The sequence below is a fragment of the Equus caballus genome, chromosome 6 (assembly GCF_041296265.1).
Source record: "Equus caballus isolate H_3958 breed thoroughbred chromosome 6, TB-T2T, whole genome shotgun sequence".
In the NCBI taxonomy this organism is placed as follows: Eukaryota; Metazoa; Chordata; class Mammalia; order Perissodactyla; family Equidae; genus Equus; species Equus caballus.
The window spans coordinates 98,408,286-98,434,325 of record NC_091689.1 but is presented as its reverse complement, the minus strand read 5'-3'; the positions used below and the strand labels follow the sequence as shown (position 1 = coordinate 98,434,325).

At 45.9% G+C, this 26,040-nt stretch overlaps 1 protein-coding gene and 1 long non-coding RNA gene across 5 annotated transcripts in view; one reads left to right on the top strand and one right to left on the bottom strand.

The window, feature by feature from the left end:
* Nucleotides 1–26,040, top strand: part of PTPRR (protein tyrosine phosphatase receptor type R) — a 213,097-nt gene that overhangs the window by 179,504 nt on the left and 7,553 nt on the right. For all 3 annotated transcript variants that reach the window (XM_023644010.2, XM_070271931.1, XM_014728657.3), the window contains 5 exons: nucleotides 1,395–1,474; nucleotides 1,901–2,038; nucleotides 12,199–12,309; nucleotides 13,787–13,944; nucleotides 17,372–17,485. In XM_023644010.2, the coding sequence (XP_023499778.1) occupies nucleotides 1,395–1,474; nucleotides 1,901–2,038; nucleotides 12,199–12,309; nucleotides 13,787–13,944; nucleotides 17,372–17,485 (601 nt within the window). The remainder of the gene's footprint in view (nucleotides 1–1,394; nucleotides 1,475–1,900; nucleotides 2,039–12,198; nucleotides 12,310–13,786; nucleotides 13,945–17,371; nucleotides 17,486–26,040) is intronic.
* On the bottom strand, nucleotides 7,128–17,101 carry LOC138924869 (uncharacterized). 2 transcript variants are annotated; one of them, XR_011440217.1, is made up of 4 exons: nucleotides 15,585–17,101; nucleotides 12,631–13,305; nucleotides 8,999–10,398; nucleotides 7,128–7,944 (listed from the first exon to the last, which is right to left on the bottom strand). It is a non-coding gene; the product is annotated as an uncharacterized lncRNA (long non-coding RNA). The 2 variants fall into 2 exon arrangements; XR_011440218.1 differs by lacking the exons at nucleotides 12,631–13,305; nucleotides 15,585–17,101 and having other exon boundaries at nucleotides 9,670–10,798.

Here is a 26,040-nt window from a genome sequence, read left to right as displayed (position 1 = left end):
CGTTGAGAGAAGAGCAGGGGAGCAGGGGAACCGGGGTGCTGTGGCTCGGCTCCCCGGGAGGAGAGGGCTCCACAGGAGAGACGTGCTGGGTGGTCTTTGAGCCGTTCATGCCATCGAGAGAACGAGAAAGAAAACGCCACCAGGCGCTCACCCGGTCTAGTATCAAAGAGTCAGTGCTGGCCGGAGCAAGGGCGACCTCTGCGCAGGACTGGGGCGAGGATGGATCGGCGTGGACACGAGGAGGACTGGGTGGTGGACGAGGGGTAGGTGATAAGCTCTCGGGATTCACCTGTCTGGAGAAGAAGAGCCAGAGAGCAGCTGCCGGAGGGGAGTCCTCAGAACCAGCTCCCTGGAAAGCGGAAGGATGATTTAAATCAACGCGGTGGACGTTTGCAGAGTGTCTGCTGTGTGTAGGAGCACTCTAGACACCGGGTCTCAGAGAGAGAATGAAACATCCCCAGCCTCGCCCTCAAGAGGCTCAGAGAATACCCAGTTAGAGAGATCATAGAGGGATGACGGGATCTCAATTCGCTTATGTAAATGTTGGCAAAAATAGCTTCCATATTTTCTCACAAAGAGCCTTTCAACCTCTTGATGGAAAGTAACTTTAGCATTTAGACAATGTTGCCAGCACTGTAACCATCTATCTGATATCAGATATTCGCGCTGTCAGTGAACGTCGTAACTTCAGACGGCTTCTTCTGAATGGAGGAACGGTTCGTCCAGACCGAGCGTCTGTTGTCGGGCAGGACAGGAGAGAGTCCGGAGGAGAGAGACCTGGTGAAATTGCAAATCCAAAGAACGAGAAAAGGAGCGTAAATGAGAAATGGGCTCAAGAGTCAAAACCTCACGAACAACAGCGAGAAGTGTAGACCCATCCCCTGGGGCTTATGGGCGAGACTGCGTGAAGAACAAGGGTCAGGTGGCCCCAGTGCCCTCCGTAAACACGATGGGTCACGAGACAGACACACAGACGCCCCGTGGCAAACATCGATACTTGCCAAATGGTGGAGATGTAAGTTCACAGGGCTGTGTGTCCTGGTGCCTGTGCCCTAAGGAGCTTTAGAAAGAGTACAACTAGGGGCCGCCCCCTGGCTGAGCAGTTAAGTTTGCGTGCTCCGCTTAGGTGGCCTGGGGTTTGCCAGTTTGGATCCTGGGTGCAGACCTACACACAGCTCATCAAGCCATGCTGTGGCGGCATCCCACATAGAAGAAGTAGAATGACCGACAGCTAGGATCCACAACTATGTACTGGGACTTTGGGGAGAAAAAAAAAAAGAGGAAGATTGGCACTAGATCTTCACTCAGGGCCAATCTTCCTCACCAGAAAAAAAAAAAAAGAGAGAGAGAAAGAGTACAGCTGTTTAATACATTCTTTCTTGTTCTCTTTATAGATCCCCTCAGCAGAGTGTGTTTAAGACCAAAAAATGTAACTGATTCTTTGAGCACCTACATTAATGCTAATTATATTCGGGTAAGTAGTTACATGTCCATTTCTTTCTGATAAGCATGTCGACTTACTGTTTAGAATTGTCAGGTTTAGTTTTTTTCCTCAGAGCAGATTAATTTTGATTTAACTTGATAACTAGCAAGTTTTTCATTTACTTAGTCGTACAACACTGGCAGTGGGTCCTCTGTGGTGATCTTCCCTTCCTGGGCGTCGGCGGCTCCAGGCGCCACACGGGGGCTCTGGGAGGACTGAGCACTGGGACCCTCAGTACCGTATGAGAAGCTGACATTCCAGGAGAACAGCCGCATGAGCTCTGGTGCTGGAATCAATGAAGCCGAGGGATCTGGGCCGCTTTGGGAGGAGCAGAGCTGTTTGTTCTAAAGACCTTTCACCTTTCAGCTCAAGACGTGAACCTCAAAGCCAATATTTTTGTCTCTTTACTCAAACTAGGGCTACAGAGGCGAGGAGAAAGCGTTCATCGCCACGCAGGGCCCCATGATCAACACCGTGAACGACTTCTGGCAGATGGTTTGGCAAGAGGACAGTCCAGTGATTGTTATGATCACAAAACTCAAAGAAAAAAATGAGGTATGACCTTTACCCAAGTCCCGAACACTCCGTATTTTCTATGTTGTCTAAGGAATTGCCACATACCTAACAACAGATTTAAAGGCTGGGTCACTTTATGCTTCTGAAAACTGGCCATTGGTGTTGCTCTATGAGCAGCGACTTTCTTTCAGATAAATCAATATATTGCATGCACGTGTCCCATTTGCACCCACATGTCTTTGTAAGGAAACGAGAGGCCATGAGTTAGCACTTGGATTTATAGGTGGGGAATAAAAATTTATTCATTTATATCTCATCTAGTTTTTGAGTGCCTCCTATGTGACAGGACAGCTTTAGTTGTTGCCAGTATGTTAGGAAACAAAACACACGGAGATTCCTGCCCTAGGTCGATTTTAACTCTCTAGTGGGAGGAGACAGACACAAGACAACAAAATTCATAAAACATGGCCTATTAGAAGGGATAAATGCCATAGGGGAAGAGTGGGGAGGATCAGGGATGGGAGAGGGAGGGAGCCAGAGCATCCCGTGGGGCAGGCGGTCTCAGAGACAGTGAGATTTGAAGGAAGATACAAACACGAACCAACGTTCTCCATATCTTCATAACAAGGCATCCAAGAAAGAGACAAAATTTGACTCCGTTTCCACACTAGTGGTCTCCTCTAAGGATCCAGCTGACAGAACACGCATTCTGTATTTTGCATCATAAAATGAAATCGTGCAATTCCCAAGGATGCTGTCCTGGGTGCTGCTTACATGTTAGAGCATCTTATTGGGATAATTTACAGTCTGACTTTAGTCACATTGGTGTTCGTTTTCTTGTGAAAATTACTACCCAACCTTCGTCATGACGACAGAAATTTCAGAAAGCCTAGCTGTCCTTGTACCCCTTTGGGGAGTTATAACCCTTGAGTGCAGTTTGATCCTACTGCTGCTCAAGCAAATCCAGGCTCACAAATGGCAACTTTCAGTTTTTTAAAGTTTGTTGTTTTCTTCCATTTTTTGCTACAATAGATGAAGGATTTTTTTTCTGAAATTTATCCTGGAAAAAACAATATGTTTTTGGCCAGTAGATGAAGTTATATACTTAATTAAGTATATGGCTTACTAAGTAAATGCATTTCTATGAATCTTATATGAAAGCCTGAAGTGGCATAGTAAAAATAACCCCTAATATTCTCAGCTGTTTCGCCCACTCCCAGTCAACATATGAAGCCACTGATAATTCCTGCACCATAGTTTAATATCTGTGACACTGTTCCTTCATGGTGGGAAAAGATTCTTCGGGTTTAAAAGGTATACTCTCTGTGTATATATACCCTAGACCTTGTGTAATACAGCAGGCTGGGTAACCCGAAAAACCTCCCATTACAAACCAGTCATCCTGAGTAAAATATGAAATAGTATGCTTAGCAGAGCTTGAAGAAGACAAAGTAAAGGAAATCCCAGCGGTCAAAAACTGAACAAAAAGCATAAAACCAGAGAATGACGGGTTTTTGTGTTTTAATGAGAACTCGAGAACCGGAGACAGAGCTTGGGGCTCACAGGAGCCAGGAGCTGGGGCTGAGACCCTCCCTGACGTCAGGGGTAGGACGACTCCTGCAGAGAAAGGTGGACCTGAAAATGAGCTGCCTCCCAGCAGGACTGCGGCCGGAAGTTGTCTGTCTGCCTCTGGGCTCCCACGGGATGAACCAAAAGGTTCTCCTGAGTATTTAGGATTCAAAAGCCAGGAAATGCCAAGTGGAGTGATCAGTATAAAAAGTAATCCCGGTTGGAGACGCCCTGTGGCACTTTACAGAAACAAAGGCAGACACTTGCCGGATGGATGTGCACACTCTCTGCATATACTTCCCAGAATTTCAACAGAGAAAGCCCAGCCAAACATAAGCTTGCAAGCCAAAATTACGAGACATGCAAGTAAATAAACAGCATAAGGAAAAATCAGAAGCAACAAACAGTAGAAACAGATCCGCAAGAAATTAAAATAATAGAAACTATAAATGTAGGCTGTATTTTTCATAATGAAGCACACAAAATATAAAATAAAAAACTTGACAAAGGAACAGGTTACTATCAGAAAAGACTAGGAAGACAAAAATAAACTAAAGTGTCCTAGTAATAAATGTTACATAGACATCAAAATGAACCAAAAAAACCCACCTCACTTAGACAGGTTTAATGGCAGGCTGGACACAGCTGGATAAACAAATACCTGATTAAAAAATAGAACTAAGGAAATTAGCTAGAACCTCAAAAGGACCAAAAATATGAAAGAGAGTTTGACACATAGAGGACACTATTTAAATGTCCAATATATGTCTAGTGGATGTTTTAGAAGAAGAAAAAGGAGAATATAAAAAAAGAAGTATTATTTGAGGAAATAATGGCTAGGATTTTCCAAAACTGATGAAAGACATGAGTTCTCAGATTTGAAAAGCACAATAAATCCTAGGCTGGACAAGTAACAGTAAATCCACAAGTAGACACATCTGTGGATGTGAAAAACGCTACAGAAACAATTTTAACAACCAGAGTGACTAAGAATGGCTTCTCAATAGCGACAACAGGGGCCAAAAATCAGCAGAAACAGACCTACAAAGGGATGAAAGCAAGTAATTGACGAGCCAGAGCTCAGGCAGGATTTAGCGACATTTCCTGGATCTGAGCAGAATGCGTTCCTTCTGCCCACTTTGGTTTCAGTTATAATTTTCTGAATAGGTTGTCAGGGTGTACGTGTTTTCTCAAAGCACATTCATTCTATTGTTACTTATTCTATTTCTTCTTCAATTAAAAATAAAATCATGTACAATCAACATAGAAAAAGCACTGTAATTTATCTAGTTATATAAACATTTTGAAACAAATAAATATTATCCACAGAAAACATTACTCACTTGTCAGTGTTGCATATTTATTAAGGACTAACCCTGGGAAAGCACACGTGGAACCATATCTCACAAGGTTACAGAGTGGGTTGTAGGAACCACCTAAGCTAAACTATAAATTTTGTTGACTTGAGCATGTCAATCCTCGAATCTTGCGATATGCTTGTTCTCTTTTATAGAAAAAGTCAGAAATATACCTTTACTGCTTTAGCTTCTTGAATCAGGATTTCACCAGGACGGAAGAAGCTGAGGTGTTGGTTAGTCGGAAAGCATCGTCTAGAGGTTGAGGGACGTGCGACATATTTTGAAGTGCAATGAGGATGATACGGGCAACTGGCGAATGTGCCAAGGCCCCAAGAGACAGAAATTCTTCTCCTCTGTCCCTAAGACCAAGGCTGCCATTCTAACAGAACTGCCGTAAGAGATAAACACGTGTTTCCAAGTGAGGCTGAGCTGGCCCACTGGCAGTGCTCAGAGCTCCATTCTGAGTCTGCAGAGGAGCAGAGGCCATCTCGCTCTTTCCTTTCCAGGCATCGTCCTTGGAGCTGACCTCTTGGGACCGTTCTCAGAATTCACGTTCTCCATAGGAGAGCCAAGTGGATCTGTTGAGAGCTAGAATTTCTTTTTGAAATAATACCCACATTAAAGGGTGATCAAAGTTTTTATTTTTCTTTTTGGCCGCATAATTCAGAAATTGGAGTGGTTTTTGGTTTTTTTTTTACTATTTTTAGCCTCTTTTCTTTTTAAATGTCTGGAATATATCTTCTGGAAATATCAAAGTCGAATATATTATGTTACACATTTATCTACGTGTAATTTGCTATATGCTTTTCCTTTGGCCAGTCGTAATCCCCAATATTGCAATAAAGACCTTGACATTTTTTATTGTTGATCACTCATAAATTAAAATAAAAATTTCTTTCTGACCAGACTCTCCCAAGATGTAAATATAATACTGGAGAGGAAACTTTGACATTTTACAGATCAAAATGATATGGAGAAGTCTGGCTCAAAAGAAATACACAGTAGACTTCACACTGCCCGGAAAATGCTGTTTACCAAGAATGTGCCAACTTTCAATTGTGTTAAGCGTCATTGTTTGGAATAGACAAAAATCATTTCCTCAAAAAAAAAACGAAGATGGAGTTATCTTTAGAAATTCCCAGGCTTTGTATTTTTATGAACCTTTCTAATAAATAAATAAATGAATAACTGCCAGCTCTTAGTAATCCCAATATTCTCATACTCACTTTTTATAGAATAAGAATAAACAACAAAAAATTTTTTAAATAGAGCTGAGAAGTTAGTTATCTTATATTGGAAGAAAGGAGAAGAGATTTTATTGCTGGTAAGTTTGAGTTCCTTAATTTAGAGGAATCTCAAGAAGAAAGGAGTTGCTCTTGAAAGAAAGAGAACATCGAAAACACAGTGTTCAAACTTTTTTACGTGAACTATTTCGTCACTGGGGAAGACACAGTGGCCAAAACCTGCAAAGCTGGAGTTAGATGCGTCCAAAAATGACAAGAAGCGACTGTGCATGTCTAAAGTCCTCAGGCCGCCCGGGGTCGCTCACCGCGCCTTGTCCCTTTCCAGGAAAGAAAGGAAGCAGCTATAAATGACGATCATGCTCTGTGTGCTGTGCAAGACGCTTTCTACCCACGCCCGTTTATTGCATGTATGTGCTAAGCATAGTTCATCCGTAAATTCAGCTAATTTCACTCTTACTCCACAAAGCAGGTTTTACTGTCCCTACGTTACGGACAAGAAACCCGAAACTCAGAGAGGTTAAACCATTTGCCTAAAACCTCAAAATTAATGAGTAGTGGAGTTCAAATTTTCATCCAGATTTGTTTTGCTTATTCGTTGCCCCAACTTAATAATGGGCCAGATAAGGACGCAAGACAGCAGAAGGCAAGTGACCTGCTGTTGGCCTCAGGGAGCAGCCAGACGCCGAATTTATTTTTCACAAAGTGAGGGGGTCGCTTGGTGATTTGGCCTAACAAAATACTTCTCTCGAGTATGTAACACGGCTGTCTTCTTTCTCGATTTTTTCATGCTTCTTTCCTCCGAGCTAAGCTCTGTGACTTCCATACTCATAAACTCCATTTTGCCCATTGACTTGTTCAGCATTTTGCAAAGAGTTTAACCTGAAAAATCCAAATAAAGACATCATATTTTGAATTTTCCCTTCTTCCTTTCTCTATCTGAAAAAATTGTAGACAAGATTGATTTTAATTACATTTATTTGGCCAAATAGCTCATATGGTGCCTTCCAGCTTCTCAGCAGGGCCCCGTAGAGTGAGCAGGTACACAAGGGAACATAATCCAGGCCATGTGACAGCTGGAACTCAGACACGAGCCACACGGCACGATGAGGGCAAGGGTTTGATGTGGCTTGAGCACAGGCAGCACCATGGGAGAGAAGGGAGATGAGGCTGGAGGGTTAAACTGTGTGGGAGAATGTAGGACTATGCTAAAAAAAAAAAAAAACCCCTCTGGGCTTCATTGTACAGGCAGTAGGGAGCCGTAAAGGTGTTCTTGAACTAGAGTGACATCACGCAGTCTGTCTACCAGGAGTAGGCTTGGTGGCAGGGGACAGGGTTGGGATTTGAGAAAGGCAAGGAGTAGCGGTGTGGGGTGGACAAGGGACTCATGCCTGGTACCAAGAATGGGAGGAGAAGAGCAAACCAAGTCCCATAGCCAGAGCACCCGTCCAGACCAGCTCAGGGAGGGCAACATTGGAGGCCAGCCTCGCATGTGGACAGCGGAGACTCCTGACTTCCTGGAGGACCAGAATGGGGCACTATAACGTCCAGAGGGGCCGTGGGCCCAGCACCGCCCAGCAGCCTAGTCCCATTTCCTCCACGACCTGGGCTTTGACGGCGATGCTGCCGGAGCGAGTGAGGGCAGCCAGAACTGCAGAGGCTGACAGCCCCCAAGCAAAACACGCAGCCTGCTTTCAAACACGCTTCTATTCCCAATGTCGCTGGCACCTGAATTGTGAATCTGCTGGGCTGTGCTCAACCGCTGAGCCTCTCCTACCTGTGGTTAGAAGTTGACAGGGTTAATCAGAAAGTTGACACAGTTACTCAAATAAGTCAGAGTAGGGAATCACACACACACACAAAAACAAGGTTTCATTTTATCCTAAAACATGTACATTTGTTCATATTAAAATTTGTTCATGGGGGTCTGCACAGTGGTGCAGCAGTTAAGTTCGCACACTCCACTTTGACAGCCCCAGGGTTCATGAGTTCAGATCCCGGGGGCAGACCTGCACACCGCTCATCAAGCCATGCTGTGGTAGGCGTCCCACATATAAAGTAGAGGAAGATGGGCACGAATGTTAGCTCAGGGCCAGTCTTCCTCAGAAAAACAAAAAACGTGTTCATTATTTTATTACAGGACTGTCTTTTTTCTTCTGAGGATTGGTCTGAAGCTGGAGCTCCAGATCACAGAGCTCATGTAAATCCTGCACTTTATGTATCATTAAAATTTCCCATTTCAGTTTCTTTGAGACGAGAGAGAATACGGAAAGTTTGTGACAACATGAGCACAGAGTCCGTCTAGGTCGTCAGACTCTGCTCTAACTTGTACGTCGGCCTCACTGAACCTGATTTGACCACAGTTTTCTTTCCCAATTCACTTTTTTCCCACTGGAAAACTTATTCAACTTATGCAATTATCTCAGAACAACTTTTTTTCTTCTCACCCTATTGGTCTATTGATTCATGTAAAGCTTAATTAAATTATCAGACTTTAACAACTTGTACAACTGCCATGAAGAGGTTTGAGTATAAATACTGGTTAGTGAGCACACGACCCAGCAGAGACAACACGACTCCTGGGATCAGTGCATGGGGCCCGAGGGCGCTCAGCGTCCAGGAGCACTAGCATCTTCACAGAGGGAAGGGAGCTTGTTGGGTAAGAGACGGTGCAGAAATCAACGACGGAAAGTTGAATTAATAAAGTGATATTTGCTCAGAGGGTCCTAGCCCCCAAGGGAATTTTCCCAGAGATCCTACCAAAAGCCCTGGGCTTCAGTTTCTTCTGCTGTAAAATGATTGATAATTATTATTATTATTATTATACTTACCCCCTGCTCTACGTGACTCAGATGACCGTGAAAGGGATTAACGAAATGTTGGTGAAGACGCGTTGATACTAAATTGCTGCACCAATGTTAGTAATATTCAGCTGGAATACCAGGAGTGACAGTGACAGCAATAATAATAGCTGCGGGCGGTCTGCCCCATTCTGTCCTCTTCAGATGCTAATGGAGCCCAGACAGAGCTGACCCTCTTCTCTATGTGTTTAGAGCCACTTCTCATGTGACGACACATGCCTTTAGCTTGAAAAGCAAGATCTCTTTGATTTTAAATGCATAGAATTTTAAAAGAGAGTAACTTAAAAATAGATTTTTTTCCAGGCCACTAAACTACTAGCTTCTTTACACACAAACAGCCCTAATGTGGTGGAGGCCAGAGGGAAGGTCATAAAAATAGGAGTTGGCTTTGCTGTGCACTGCCTTCGACGTCTGCTGTGGAGCACAGATTGTGCAGAACTGGTTGATGCCCAGAATCTTTACAGTCAGGGTCGGCTAACGGTTTGTTTGCACAAGACACACGTGACCCTCTGAAATGCTCTTTCTCCTCCAAATTATGAACTCTTAGAACTTATAGATAATTTTACTGAAAGGTTAGCAGAAGAAGAGTGACAATTTGGGGCTATGTTCAGCTAGATAGCATGCTCTTTTGAATCACCTACAATTAGTGTGGTTCCACAGCATTATCTGCAGGAGAGCGTTGTCCTTCCTTGCATTCTCTGCCTCTTTCATGTCATTGTTAGCACCGCAGTGAAGAAACCTAAAAAGCAGTTCTCAAAAATACTTGAAGGTGAACTTGTGCTCCCAGGAATGATTCCATTTGCTGCTCTCCCCCTTCGTGTTCAAAAGCACCACACTTATCTGGTCTCTTTTTCTACGCTCTCCTAAAAGGGAGAGAAACGTATTCAGCGTGTAAAAATAAGCTATTGTATCTCAGAAAGGAGATGGCATGCTAATTAAGGGTTGTTTGAATGAACGAGTCACACGGCATTGTCTACTGGGAACTGGCTGCCAATTGCATTTTTGGTAAAGAGTCAAGAAAAACATTCAAAAGGTCCCCGGCAAGCTCGGGAGAGAAGTGAGCAGCACTTCCCTTTATCAAGTAGGTGCACAGGCTGTTGAGGCTTGGGAGAGTCAGGGTGCAGGCTGCGAGCTCCTGCCTCCTGGCTTTTCCTACCAGTTTCGAGAGCCACCTTCCCAAATAGGGGCCTGCAGCTCAGGTCTGACCGTGGTCAGCGGGGTGCATACGCCGGACCGCTGGACCGCTGAACGATGCTTTCTCTGCTCACTGCCTGACTCGAGGTGCCTTGTCACTCTTCTTGGATTCATCTGGGAGGCATGGGTTTTCAGATACACGGTAGCTCGGGTCTTGCAGCGAAATAATTAATGCTCTGTTGAAAGAAACGAGGCAAATTGGTTAGTATGATTATCTCTAACAAACTGGGGAAATTTTAAACCTTTGACAGCTCACGAATGAGGAGGGAAATAAATTGCTCTGTTTTTCAAAGGTTTCTTTTCTTAATGTTTGCGTTATGTGAGCCAGACTCAGCCTGTAGCCTGATTGCCTGACAGTCTGGGGTGTGGGGAGTTGTGTAAATGGAGGTGAAAGGATTTGCTTTGCTGGGAAAAGGACCACAACTGGAGGATGTGAGTGTGTTTTTGTTGTAATGGGTGGAAGCAATAGTGAGTCCAGCAGGCAAGTGCCGTTTCTGGCGTGTAGACAGCTGTTCACTGGCGTGGTGGAGGCCCAAGGTGTGTTTCTGACGCCCTGCATGTCCTTCCTTCAGTGCTGTGGGTCTGTGGTTCTCGTGCTGCTGTCTTGAATCCGTAAGTGCTTATTTTTTAAGGGGGGTCATCTGCCTTTGACTTAGATGTGAAGACACAAGTGTCCTGATTCCTAAAATGTCCTGGATGAAGGCAACAAGGGAAGGAATTTCTCTATATATGTGCCTGTGTGCTTGGAAGAAAATAGCAAGTTTTATTTAAGCATATTTTATATTTTAATATTTCTAAAATTACATGCTTTCCTGGGCAGTCAAAATAAAGCATCAAATTTCACACTTTACATTCTTAATCATTAAAATATGTGGTGTAAAAAAAGTTCTTTTGCAATTGTTTAAAAGGCAAAATAGTGAATAATATGGGTTTATGTGTGTACTTGAATCTCATTTTGTAGTTTTCCTTTAGTAATGTAGGTTGGATATAATAATAATATTTAATGCATAATTAAGTAATGATCTAATCACGTTAGATCAAAAATGCATTCCATCACCCAGTAGATGTAAAATATAACGACAACAATAATAATAACACGTTTGAGTGAGTGCTGACTTTGTCCTAAGAGCTTTCCGTGTATGAAATCTGGAGGAAACTGAGGCCAGAGAGATTAAGCATCTTGTTTATGGACTCACAGCTAATAAATGGTGGAACGAAAATTTGGACCCAGGCTCTCTGACTGCAAAGCTTGCACCTTAACTATCGTATTATATTGCCTGACTTGCAATATAACTATTTTTGCCCATTAAACCCTTCAAAGAGGATCCATTATGAAAGTATTTTTTAGATAATTTTGTTATACATTTATTTCAATGGACCCCGCAGGTGAACAGACCACTGGTCCTGGGAAATGTAATCCCGCAGGTGTATTGACGGTCACTGCGTCAGCCTCGCACACAGGGGAACTTCTGCAGTGGCACCTGGCATGTCACAGATGCTCTTCTTAGGCGCTTCCATTTGACGAGGCAGGACAAAGTGGCTTGCCCCTGTCACTATGGGAGAACTTCCCTTTGTTTCTAGTCATCACAGGATAAACTCTACTATTTGAATCTTAATTTCTTAATTCTTCATTTTTTAATTAATTTTTTAAGTAGTTCTTAATTTCTCTGTGAGGTTTGGGAAATTTTGCTTTAATCCTATTTTTATGAGCTTAGTAGCAATGGTGTTTGACATGCATAGGCAACACTGATACCTTATTAAAAAACGTGATTGAGATATAAGTTACAGCCCATAAAAACCACCTGTTTAGAATGGACAGTGTTTCAACGGTGTGCGTACATCTACAACATTGTAAACTTGACAGTTGATTTTTTAAAATTAATTAAATAAAAACTTCTGCGATGCTTGGGTGAAAAGTACTCCAAGACCAACGAAAACCGTCAGTATTCACCTTATCCTTCTCAACCCTCCTCCAGAAGTGTGTGCTCTACTGGCCGGAAAAGAGGGGCATCTATGGGAAAGTCGAGGTTCTGGTCATCAGCGTAAACGAATGTGACAACTACACCGTTCGCAACCTTGTCTTAAAGGTGAGAGCATGTCGCTATAGCTGCTGCAAAGGGGCTGATGTCGAGGAGGACGTTTCCACCTTGAAATATTTATCTCAGTCAGTGCTACAGAGTCAACGTAAACAAGTTAGAGATTGCTGAGATCAAAGAGCAACTGTAACCACTCCCTCGTGGGTTTCTTTGCTGTCAGCTACAGTCAGTGTGTGGGATAATTAAATTAATGTAAGTAGGCATTAAGGAAATTCACTAAGAAGGAGGTTATGGTCTAGTTTGCATAAATAAAACAGCTCTGATTTAACCTTCCAAACGCCTTTAACTAAAGGCTCATGCTGGAGACTTTACCGTGATGATTTTTTCCTTTTAATGTCACTTCGGTCTCAGCAGCTTTAAGTGAAGCCTGGAAACTGAAGGAGAGAGTCTGCCCCGTGGGTGGCCGTGGGAGGGAAGACGAGCCCGAGGTGTGGATGAGAGCCTCCCAAACTCGAGTTACAGTCATTTATAGGGACTTCCCCAGACTGGATGCTGTCACAGAAAACTTGTCTTATTTAAGTCTCGGGCAGCAGACGCGGAGGATCGTTGCCATGGGATTGTGTTTGCTCCCAGAGAGCAGTCGTCCCACAGGCTCCAGGCCAGTTGAGGGCCTCACTGCTGGGGCGGGATCGCCACCGAGAAAGGGCAGGAACAGGGCAGCACTGAGGGTTTCAGCAGGAAGTTCGGGGAAGGACGCACTGACCAAAACCTGATTGTCGACTCCTGTTCTCCAGAGCCTGGTCCAGGCCAGGCCCCCAGCCGGGCACGGGGTTGAGTTGATGCGCGTGGACCCCGCCCGAAGCAGTTTCAACCTAGGGACCACTTGAAGCTCCTTGACTATGGGACTTCTCCCTGCTGTTAAAACTGGAATTGGGGGGCTGGCCCTGGTGGCGTGGTGATTAAATTTGCTGCGCTCCACTTCAGTGGCCCGGCTTCGGTCCCCAGGCACTGACCTACACCTCTTGGCAGCCATGCTGTGGTGGTGACCTGCATACAAAAAATAGAAGAAGATTGGCACAGATGCTAGCTCAGGGTGAATCTTCCTCAGGAAAAAAACTGGAATTGAGGATGAGTGTAGGAGCATTAGCATAAGGGAATATAAAATTGTGTTCTTATATTGGTTAAAATGTTTATAAAGAGCAGGAAACATACTATATCCCAAGTCTTTCATGACTACATTTTCATCCACAATTTTGTTTATAACTTAGAAATGTAACTTAGCATATGTTACATACACACTTTCTATGTTAAATATACATTCTCATTTAATAGAGGCAAGACTGTCAAACTTTGACATCAGGATATTTATAGTAAAGTTTTCTCCAGGCAAAAACTTTGCTAGATTTTTTTCCACCTAGAAATAAGCTGCCATCAGGATGGGAGTGATAGAAAGCATTCAGTGTTGTGGTTTGGATGGCTTTTAGTTTCACAAGTAAATGAGGCATTTGCTGGCTGCTGTTGTTTTCAGCAAGGAAGTCACACCCAGCACGTGAAGCATTACTGGTATACTTCGTGGCCCGATCACAAGACGCCAGACAGTGCCCAGCCCCTTCTGCAGCTCATGCTGGATGTGGAAGATGACAGAGTTGCTTCCGCGGGCCGAGGGCCTGTGGTTGTCCACTGCAGGTAAGGCACGGGCTGTCCTTTCTGCCGGAGCGGCTGTCTATCCTTTGTAAAGGCGTGGAGCTGCTGGAAGCTGGGTTTTGCTTCCTGCTTGTGACTTTGTTGGTAAATTAAATATTTATGGAAGTTAATTAATTTCCCAATATTTGTGTCTTGATCAAGATGACACAGAAATAAAGTGACATTATTAGGGCATTTTCGGCAAACAGTTACCTTGAGAACAGGAAACCTTACTCAGTCCCCTGCCTGGAAACTTATATTGATTCATTTAGTCTCATCCGTCTCATATACACTAGGAAAGACAGATTCTTTAAAAATTATCAATGACTTTTTTGTTGTCTGAAGATGGCACCTGAACTATACTTGAATTGTATCTTGATAATATTTATTATGCCAAGTTTGGTGACAACCAGTCAACTATTTTAAAAGTTATTTCGTGAAAAACAGATGGAAGCAAATTTACGAAATGGGAAATGGGCAAGTGGCAGTTCGACAAAAGGAAAACCGAGTGCTGTTAGCAGAACATGGAGTACTGGGGGCGAGGCTGACAAAGAAACAGATGTCCATGGTGGTACCCTTTCCTACTGTCTAGCTTGAAGCTCTCCTCTTGTAATGGCTATCTCATCCCTCTTGTCTTCCTTTTAGGATGCCCAAACTCGAGCAAATATTTTTGAAGTTATTTACATAACCAGTCATTTATTCTCCATACTATCTCAAAGTAATTTGTCTTGGTTTGTTTAACCTCATAAGTTTTATAAGATGGCTTATGATGATATCTTTAATAAATAAAATACATTATTTTAGATTATAATTTTGACCTCCTTCATTTTTGAACCTTTGTGGTTTAATTGAGAATAAAGTTTACTGTATGTCTATTTATTCAAAGGCATCATTATCTGGTTTCTGGCATTAGGCCTCATTCTAAACTTAGCCTGGGGGCAAGGAAAAACGGCCTAATTGGCCATGCTTTAGGGCTGGACCTGTCCCCACCCCAAATCATAAAACACTCAAGATATTGAAAATGAAGTAGCCGCTTCCCCTATAAATCCTGCTCCCCTTCTGATTGCGGTTTCTAAGAACGAGACCATCTTTTTTCCAGGCGCTCGACAGCGAATGTCGACAGTTATCTTTGGCCTTCCCCTCAGCTCCAGCCGCCGTATCTAATCAGTCACCAGATTGGCTTTGCCTTCAAAGCATCTCCCGTAATCGTCCTTCCTGCCAACCACCCAAGTTCGGGCCCTCGTGACCTCAGCGTGTATTTTAGAAGTAGTCGGCTAATTGCACAAACACGCCCCACTTCCCCCCGCCCCGCCCCCACCCCTCTGTGGCCCGCTCTGTGCACGTCCCTAAAACCCTCTCTCATCACAGGAGCCCCTGCTCAGAGCTTCTCGGTGGCCTCCCATTGCCTAGAGGAAAAGTTCTTGACCTGGGGTCTATAGATGAACTCAGGGGTCGGTGAACCCCTTTGAATTACTTGAACAAACCTGAGTACATAAAGTTATGTGAATTTTTCTGGGGAGTGAAAGTTCATAGTTCTCATCAAATTCTCAGAAGAAAAAAAAAAAAAGAGTCCCGCTGTTGTAGAGAATGCAGCTCAGACCTCTCAGCTTTCCATGCAAGATCCTCTACAGACCCCAGCCTACCTTCCCAGTCCCGTTTCCCACTGTTTCTGTAGAAGAACTTTCCTTTCAAGCCAAGCTCGTCTTCTCGGTGTCGCACGTCACGCGGCCTGTTCAGCAGCTGTCTGTCTTCTCATCGTGGAATATTCTCGCTTAGTCATGAGAAGCGAAATGCCTGCCATTCGCAGGGTGCAGCTCAAACCGTCTCTCTTCAATGAAACAAGCCTTTATAGACACTTCATTCCACCTCTGAATTCCTCTGCACTCACATTCAGTAGGAAATAAGCACCAAATATGAGAAACAGGTGCTATTTGAGTGCCAAGAGGGGAACGATTAACTTAAACAATGAGGACCGAAGAAAGCCTCTAAAAGTTGGAATAATGCTGAACAGGATCTTAAAAAGTGACCTTTGTTTGTGGTTTTAAAAGGGAAGGCATTTCTGACTGAAGAAATATTGCCAACACGCAAAGGAAAATTGGAAAATAAAAGGCGTTTTTGGCAATGATTCATGTAAATTAAAAATTGGCAGAAAGGTACGGGGAGTATGGTAAGAAGTTAGTCACAGCCACAGGCGGCAGGTAGGGACCACGGTGGCAGGGGCTTAGACACGGTGCCGTAGTTGGTGGCAGCCTCTACAGCCTGCGAGTGGAGAGCAATACGGTCAGCCCGCTGTTTCAGAAAGATGAACCTGGCAGCTGTGTGCATCGCGAATTCGTCCAGGGAGAGACTTGAGGCTAGGGAACCATCATAAGGTGTTTGCTAGTCATGAAGTAAGGAGATGTCGAAAACGTGAGCACAGTCTGTGGAGGGCGAGCCTGGATCCCAAAAGCTGAGTGGAGGTGGAAAATGGAAGAATTGGTGACAGATTGAATGTGGGAGGTGAGAGAGGGGAGATGTGAAGACAGCTCCAAGATTTCTAGGCTGGAAAACTTGTGGCTGACTGGTAACGCCATTGAGGGAAAAGGTAGTTAATTCTGTTTTAGATACATTGAGCTTAGACACATTGAACGGAAACAGGTACAAAATAGTAACATCCGGAGTTCCAGCTAAGGGATGGAATGCCAACCCAGAGCTTAGGAGAAATTTAGGGCACTTGGATGTAGATTTGGGAGAAATTTACATGAAGACCATTAGTGGCTGGAATTGCTGAGAGACAGAGAAAGAGAGAGAGAGAGAAAGTCTTGTTAGGTGGATATCAGCCGTCTAAGACAGACAGTGTTTCCATACAGCACCACCTGCGTGTAAGTGACTTGGAAATCCGTGCGTCCAGCCACACTGTCTCCTGAATGGAACTGAATCTTCAGTTATTCTCGGGGATCTTCAGCATTAGTGTAGCCAAGACCGAGGTCGCCTCTCCCTCCCTCCAGCCAGCCCTGTTCCAGAACTCTCCCCGGCGTCGCTGGCACTACCAGTCGCCCCACCCTCCCAGCGAAGACTGCTTTGACCTTTTGCTTTTCTCGCTGTTCAACGCCCATCCTCCAGATTCACATCTGTGACATGCCTAAGTCTTTCCCCCGTGTCTAGTGCCCACACCTCACCTAAATTCAGCCCGAGGTGTCCTTTGCAGAATCGTCACAGTGCCTTCCTCGCGTTTCCCCCACCCATCGCGCTCCACTCCACGCCTCCTACTGCCCGTGATGGCAGACGGTGTGGGGTGAGCATGGAGCGCGGGGCCGGAGGTGTGATCCTCAGCTCCTGGCAACTGCTGTTGATTCCAGCTGTCGTTTCAGATTCTAAGTGCCCTTTAAAAGAAGATATTTTGTCCCTGCTGTTTTTCCTCCTCTTTTCATTCCTCATCTTTCCTTTTCAGCGCCGGCATAGGAAGGACGGGCTGTTTCATCGCCACATCCATTGGCTGTCGACAGCTGAAAGAGGAAGGCGCTGTGGACGCACTCAACATCGTCTGCCAGCTTCGCATAGACAGGTGAGTGTCCGCGCAGCCGCGCTAGACTGCCTCTCAGGGCAGCGCGGTCCCGCACAGCTGATCTGGTCGCCTGCCGTTCCAAACATCACAGTCTCCGAGGTCCTAATCTCTGTAGAGATTTGTGTAAATGCTTAAGAATAGACATTACGTTAAAAAGCCAGCCAAGACAGAAATTATTGCAGCACGGACCGTCGAGAGTCCAAAACCAAACGCTCCTGCTCGCTCCCCCGTCATCTCCAACCCGGGCTGTTTATGGTGGACGTGCGTCCTTGGAGGGCCTCACCCCTGCTCCTTTGCGTGTGCTCTGCATCTCCACTGGCTTTGACCGAACCGTCCACTTTAGGATCTTGATCCTTTAAAATGAGGGGCATGTATCATACAACCAAGAGTCATCTTTTTGTTTTTTTCAGTCTAGTTTTTTTAACTGTGAAAAAATGCACATAAAATTTACCATTTTAACTAGTTTAAGAGTACAGCTCAGTCATGTTAAGTACATTCACACTGTTGTGCAACCATCTCCAGAACTCTTTTCATCCTGCAAACTCTATCCCCATTAGACAACAACGTCCTGTCCCTTGCTCCTCACGGCCCCTGGCACCCACCACTCGCTTTCTGTGTCTGTGAGTCTGACTACTCTGGGTAGCTCATATAAGTGGAATCACACAGTATTTGTCTATTTGTTATTGACTTATTTCACTTAGCATAATATCCTCAAAATTCATCCATGTTATAGCGTGCATCAGAATTTCCTTCCTTTTTAAGGCTGAGTAATGTTCTGTGTATGTATATACCCCATTTTGTTTATGTGTTCAGCCAACGATGGACACTTGTGTTGCTCCCACCTTTTGGCTATTGCGAACAATGCTGCTGTGAACATGGGTGTACAAATAGTTGTTTGAGATTCTTTTGAGTATGTACTCAGACTGTTGGGTCAATAGTAATTCTATTTTTGTTTTTGAGGAACTGCCATCCTGTTTTCCACAGTAGCTGCACCATTTACGGACCCACCAACAGTGCACAAGCATTCCAACTTCGACACATCCTCGCCAGCACTTATTATATTCTGTTTGTTGGATTTTTAATAGTAGCCATCCTAATGAGAGGGAGGTAGAAGAGCCATTTTTATAGAGAGATGGTTTGATCACCTTTGTGATGATCTCTGTTTATGTGTTGAAAACAGAGCAAGAAACTTCTCTTCTCCCCCGCTGCACAAGGGAGCCTAGCTGGGTGCGTGAACAATGAGTCAGTGACGGGGAACAGGAACAGGTTCTCCTAGTGAACAGGCAGAGATAAAGATGCTGCACTGGGCCATAGGCAGCCGGGCCTCTGCCCCACAGTTCAGTGCGCTGCAGCAGAAGAAGAGCTGCCCTGAAATGTTCTCTTCTTTATTCATGCAGAGAATATTTATTAATTACCTCCTGTGCCCAGGGCATGGTTCCAGAGGCTGCAGGTACAGCATTACCAGGGTGAGTGAGGCTCTGCTCTCCTAGGGTTACAAGCTGACATGGAGAGACAGACAGAAAATTAAAAAGCTGAGAAACAAACAGGGTGATTTCAGACAGAGATCAATGCTGTGACGTAATAACACAAGAGGCCTCGGGCCTGAGCCCCTTGGACTCCAGTCCTAAGACCTGGAGTTTCTTGAAAGGAGAGAGCACTTTTAAGATTCACTCGACAAGTATTTATTGAGCACCTGCCATGTGCTGGGGTCTGAGATTTCAATAAAAGAGACAAGAGAATTGTTCTGGAAATTCAGTGAGATAGTACACATAAGGCTTTTAGAGTGGAGCCTGGCGCGTGGTGAGCCTTCAACACACGTTCATGGGCTGTTATCCTCTTCGTTACTGTAAGAATTAAACCTTCAAATCCCCTTTCAGGGCGGTGTTTTCCCTCCCCGTCCCTGTCAGTCCTCGTCTCCTTTTAAATATTAGCTCCCAGGTCTCTGTGAGCTTATCTTCTCTCTTTTCTCTTAATTCCGACTGGCTTCATTGAGGCTGTTGACCGTGGTGGTAAAGATTCGGGAAACAGATTGCGTGGGTTTGCATCCTGGCCCCCACCATCTCCTGCTAGTGTGGCCTTGGTTTTCCCGTCAGGAAAATGGAAGTAATGATAGAATCTACATTGTACTGTTGGAAGGATTAAGAGAGAACTTGTAAAGCCCCAGGCACAAGATAGCCATGCAGTGACATTCCCCACAGCTACCATGCGTGCTTGTAGCCTCTGTAGACTGGACACATTCTGCACAACTCCCATCTGTGCACGTGGCCTCTGTAGACTGGACACATTCCCCACAGCTCCCATCCGTGCACGTGGCCTCTGTAGACTGGACACGTTCCCCACAGCTCCTGTCCGTGCACGTGGCCTCTGTAGACCGGACACATTCCGCACAGCTCCCATCTGTGCACGTGGCCTCTGTAGACCGGACACATTCCGCACAGCTCCCATCCGTGCACGTGGCCTCTGTAGACCGGACACATTCCCCACAGCTCCCGTCCGCGCACGTGGCCTCTGTAGACCGGACACGTTTCCCACAGCTCCTGTCCGTGCACGTGGCCTCTGTAGACTGGACACGTTCCCTACAGCTCCCGTCCGCGCACGTGGCCTCTGTAGACTGGACACGTTCCCCACAGCTCCTGTCCGTGCACGTGGCCTCTGTCAACTGGAACTGTCATACATCCCGCACAGGCTGCGGTACTGTGTCTTGAGGTTGCACGTGTGCAGGACTTAGCCGTGTTCCTTACCGTGTCTCTACTTTCCCCACCTCCCCCTCCATCCCCAACTTGTACCTGCTTCTGAAACCGTTTTCTTGTTGTGCCTGAGAAGGGCAGCTCCACTGATCTCCCCCCTCTCGTACGATCGCTCCCTTGGTCTCCTGAAGGCCCCTGCTTGCCTCCAGTACCGTCCATCCAGCGGGAATCGGGGCCTGTGGCTTCACTTCAGACCCTGGACACCCTTCCCCAGAAGAGGGCCCTACGTCAGGGGAAGGGACACAGTCAGCCTGGAGCTGCTCCCGCAGTGGCTTCTCTCTCCGGCTTTGTGCTTCTGTAAATGAGGCTCCTACACAGACCCCAAGTGCCCCAGGACCGCAGTTCACATCCCCTCCCCTGCCTTCCTGCTGGCCAGTCTGAACTCCACGAAACCCAGATGCCTGCATGGCTCTAGACTGACCGCGAGCCGACAGCCTCCGCACCTGCTCGACCGTCCTTGGAGCAACGCCCTGAGGAAGGGGCTTCCTGGTCGTTTTGTTCTCGTTGGTCTTTAACTTGGGCCCTTCGCCCTCCGTCCTCCCACCACCCACTGCTTCGGTAGCCTGACCTCCGCCTGGGTTTCCACTTCCAGGTCACAGTCACTGTCAAGTCCACCGGATTGTCCTTGGGCTGTGGCTGGAGGTGCAAATGCGTTTTTAAACCGTATCACAATGCCTGCTCCGTCAGCGCCTTCCTTCCTAGCGCGAGTGGTCAGAGACTCCAGCCTTGGCCTGGCCTTCCCTCCCCACCGAGCTCTTCCCATGAGCCTCGTCTTTTTACTGCTGATAGGACCCTGCAAACATCCAGCTCCTCTGTTGGCTCCTCCAAAGCCTGCGGACTCCCCAGCCCCCGGATCTGAGTTGCTGCCAATACGTGTCCCGAAATCCTTCTCACTGGTTTATTAATCAGGATCCTTCTAAGTAAACTCTTTCTGAGCAGCTGCTTCTGTTGCTTGTGAAATGGATCCTCTCCTTAGAACTTTCCTTGAAAGGTCTTTCGTTTGCCTTCCTTCCGTCATGGGATCAACATAGATTTTCCTTTCCTTGTTGTGTGTTCCTCTAGTTATTATGAAAAGCAAAACAGAAACCTTCCCCCTTTCCTTGACCCCATTCAACTTCTCTCCCCACCCCTCTTGCCTCTTGCTTCAGTTCCTCAGCTTTTTCTGGTCATGCTTCGTTTTAAAATTCCAGTGCAGGTGACGGCCGCTGTCGACTGCGTCCTTGACTCAGGCCGGTGAAGGGAAACCTGACTGTCTACCTTTCAGCTCTGGCAGCTGTCGGTCCTCATGAGTCCTTCGGGCCATGTCCAGCTCTGGTCTCAGGGCCGTCCTTGCCTTCGGTTCTGGGTCTGTCCTCAGACATTCCAGAAAGCACTCTTGACCCCAGAAGTGTGTTTAGTCACGGTCTCTCCACCATGGTCTTCAAAGCACAGGCCTCATGTAACCCTCAAAATGAACCCAAGAGTTGGAAAAGAGGTATTCCTTGCCATCTTTTTTTTTTTTAATAAGCAAACAAAGAATTCAACATATCAAGTAACTTGCCCAAAGTCATCCTCTTTGGAATCCAGGATTTCTAATTTCTAACTCAAAAGGCTCGACTGTTAGAGACGAAGGTAAACAGGCTTCGGGGATACGATTGTTACAAAACTGCCGGCAAAAACATGTCCCCTGGATGATGCCTTGACAATTAAAAAGAAATGCAAGGACACCGCAACTTTGAGAACAGTGTGAGGTGTGGATGAGAGTGGCTCATGGGTAGACAGAGCGGTGCGTCAGCAGTCGCCGTAATGGTATAATTTGAGGGACGCGGGAAAGTTGCCTCGTCCCAAAGTGTCTGTCTCTGGAGGGAGCTGGACGTCTGTGCAGAGCAAAGCTCTGAGGCTCTGCTGCTCGAGGGCCGGTCCTCGGTGGACGGAATCGTTCCCTGGTCAAGTTCGTCCAGCCTGGAGGTGGGAAGACTGTCTTCTCAGCCGCTGACGCTCTGACCTGAGCAGGCGACCCAGCCTCTCCAGCGTGTGGCTAGAGCGAAGGGAACTCCCCACGTCGTCACGTCTTCAGAACGTGGGTTTGATGAAGGGAACTGAAGGGAGGGGTCCAGGGCTGGGCGCTCCTGAGGCCCCGCAGCCCGGGAGACTGGGAGACGGCACTGGGCACTGGGAAAGTGGGGGGCCCGGAGAGGGAGTGGCAGAGCATTAGCAAGGGACACCTCCATCAAGATCAGCTGCATAATTCGGGGGCACAGCGCGAAATGAAAACGTGGGGCCCTGTTTTCAAAAACTGTTAAATATTTCAAGATAGTGACCGCAGAGCATTAAGCCAAGCACACAGAGTGGTCCTGCTGGATGGTGCGTACATTTGTTCGTTTATTCAACAAACACTCACTAAGCACCTGCTACTGAACGTGCGTCAGGCGCCTGGGTGTAGAAGGGTGGGTTCCTCTGCAGGAGTTTCCAGACGGCATCTCTCAGCTGTGAGGGGCAGCTAAGTGCCAGACTCTTAGACCGTATTCAGGCAAAAAATAGGTTCTTAACTAAGTCTGAGCAAAAGCGATGTACTATATTCCTTCGAACCCCTCTCCACTAGGCTATTCACAGTAAGTGTTGAAACATTAAAGGATCTGAAAAGCCCCTCAGTCTAGAACCCGTCCAGCGTCCTTTAAGGGCTCCACGTTCATTCGATGACACGAAACATTCCTCCAAGACCGTCCAAACGCGAGGGAGAGAAGATGGAAAATAATAAGCATGAACTGTCCTTTCAAGGAGTTTGTGGTGGAGAGAAGACTGCAGACGGTGTGGGAGAAAGGGGGAAGGAACGGAGGAGGCTGACTCAGGGGAAACGCCTCGCTGCGTCTACGGAGGGCAGAGCCAGCGCAACGCCTCGAGGGCACGCGCGCACGAGGCTCCTGTCCTTCATGCTCTTCAACCACGGCTCTGCCCACCCCGGATCCACTGCACGCCGCACATCTTTCTTATAGTCTACACCCCCCCCCACACACAGACACACTCGTATCTGTCTCCTCCGGGAAGGCCTGGGCACGGCGAACAACAAAGAAAAAGAAAGGCAGTGGTTTGGATACTTGAAATGGGCTCGTTCCATGACTGTTAAGTCAAGAGTTTGAGTGCTGAGCAGGATCAAAAACCTGATCCCACCCCCCAAAAAATTAGAACACCTGACCATTGTTACTCAATATGACCAAACAGGCAATTTGTACTCACATCACAAATCTGCATGTTAGCGATAAAGTCAAACTGTCTTCTTTAGGGACGCGCGTGTTATGCTGAATGGATGTTTCCAGTGTAACAACAATGACAAAGCCATTTGATGGATTCTTCATTCTCTGGCAAGACATTATTTTTATTGGCCTTAGGGCAACTTCTATTAATAGATGCTACGGTTCCCACTGTGGATTCATGAGTCTGTGAGCCTCCTCTTAATAATACTTTTGAGCAAATTTTGAACTAAAATAGGATTTTTTTCCGAATAGGAGTTCAAATTCAGCACCAGGCATGCACAGGTGTTTTATTTAAAAGTGTGTCAATGGCATCATGGCGTTTGTTTTTAATTAAACGATGAAGTGGGTGGCAGGTGGTTGGAGCCGAGCGCTGGCTGGTGGGACAGGTAAGCAGGCAGCCATGAGAGAACGAGGTGCCAGAGACCCTGGGCTGGGTGTCAGGCTGCTGGTGCGAATCCTGGCTCTGCCCCTAATTTCCTGTGTGACCACTTGTCGCTCTGTCTACACACGTAAAAGGAGAGGCGGAGTGTACCAGTGGTCCCCAGCCTCTTCTGATGTGGGGACCCCTTTTTTAAGAGTAAAATGTTTCATAGACCTCAACCTAATAGTTGTATTTCAAATCCCGTAATGCTTATAATTTTCATTCTGTGACTCCAACAGCACTTCCGTACATTTGAAAATTAGTGGTACCTGTGTATGTGTGTTTGTTTGCTCTACTGACAATGCTGGGAGAGCAGGTGGATTTGAGGACCCCCCCCCAGTCAGATGCCTTTTCCATTCTGGATTCAGGGACTGGCAAGTGATCCATGGCTCTAAACCCCTTTCACTCTTGCAGTCTTTGAGTCTTTGAACCTTTGTTTCCGTAGAGAACAATGGAATGGCAATTATAGACGGTCATAACATTTGCGGAACGCCTACTAGGGAAAGGAGAGTAAAAAAATATGGCCGTAAGAATACGGTGTGAATCTCTCATCCTTCAGGGGAATCCGAGACCTGACGGAGGGAACGATGCATCCAAGGTCACATAACACATTTTGGCTGGTTTTTTTTTTTTAACATGCTGAACTGGACTTCCAATTTTGCTCTAATTAGATTGGCTAAATTCTGGATTTGTCTGGTTCCCAAAAGACTATTGTTTTCTAGGGTGGGAGCCCTAAATGGGTTAAGCACAGATTAAGAGACAGGAAGTCCACGTTCCAATCCCGCCTTTGACATTGACCCTGAACTAGTTGCTATATAAACCAGGGAAAATTGTTATCTCTGATGGTTTCGGTTAGGATTATTTATTATTAATATCTGAACATGAGAAGAGCAGTGAACTTTCTAGGGGTCAGCGTGGCTGTGAAAAGGGATATTTTGCTCAATCACATTTTCCTGTTAATGGAAAGTTACCATGCATACAGAGGTCAACAATTTTCAAAAATTATGATGAAAAGCAGGAACTACAACATTAGTGCTAAACTGGACACAGTGTGATCATGCTTTATTACTTAGAGAGCCCTTCCATACCTTGTTTAAGTATTCTAATCTTAAACATCACTAAATCGTTGTGACTAGACCACCTAATTAAAAATTCTAGTTTCTATTGAAGCTAAACCCGTCCGCTTTCACTGTGTGTAGCCTCTGCTACAAGAGATTCACTGAGGATTCTGGACACCAAGATTTCACAGTGAGATGGTGACAGAGGTCATTCACACATCGAGTGGGAGAGAAGCACCTGTCCCTTTAAAAAGTGATAATAATAATCTGTGGTAACAAGGTGGCCCAGGAAACTCAGAGAACGCTCCCATGCACATCGACGTACAGGAGGGCAACTGAGGAGCAAGACGTGACCGTCAGAGACGTCTAGGCAGAGACTCGAACTCGTTCCATCGCAGGCTGACCTCGGGCAGCTCTCTCCGCCTCATCTTTCTTTTGCTCCACGTTAGCACCTCTGGACACTGCAATAATGTGAGAACAGAACTGGAGAAATGAAACACATAAAATAAGATGCAGCCCCAAGGCCTTTTTCTTTTCTTTTCTTTTTCTTTTTTTTCTTCCCCAGAAACAGGAAACAATCTGTCGGATCCTCCTCTCAGAGAGTCGGTGGTGAAATCCGCGGTTGCCCTGGGCGTCCTTGCCGTGGAGGCCTGAAGCTGGAACGACATGCAGACAGGATAGAAGCTTCCAGTGTACGTCACATCATTGTTTAGACGCCGTGATTAATCACTTCGGTTGGACGGTTTTTTCTTTTTTTAACTGTGACAACTCAAGAGGAGGAATACATATGCCATCAGTGTCCTAAGATGATATGTGTCCCCAAAATATTCTTTGTTTCCAAAGCTTGGTTAAAATAACTCCAAAGCTAAAATGTCCCCAGTTGGCAGAATTTTTATCAGCCCTAGCCTTACGTTTAGCCGCATCCCCTGCATTCCTGACGAGTGGCCGAGATCCCTTTAATTAATGAATTTCAAAGATCCCATTTGAAGCTCAGGAATTGGGCATTTTGGTTTACTTATTTTAAAGACACTCAAAGAGCAAGCCCTGGAGGTTGGTCTGGATTTACCCACGTCACAGTTCCTGAGACCACAAGCAGAGG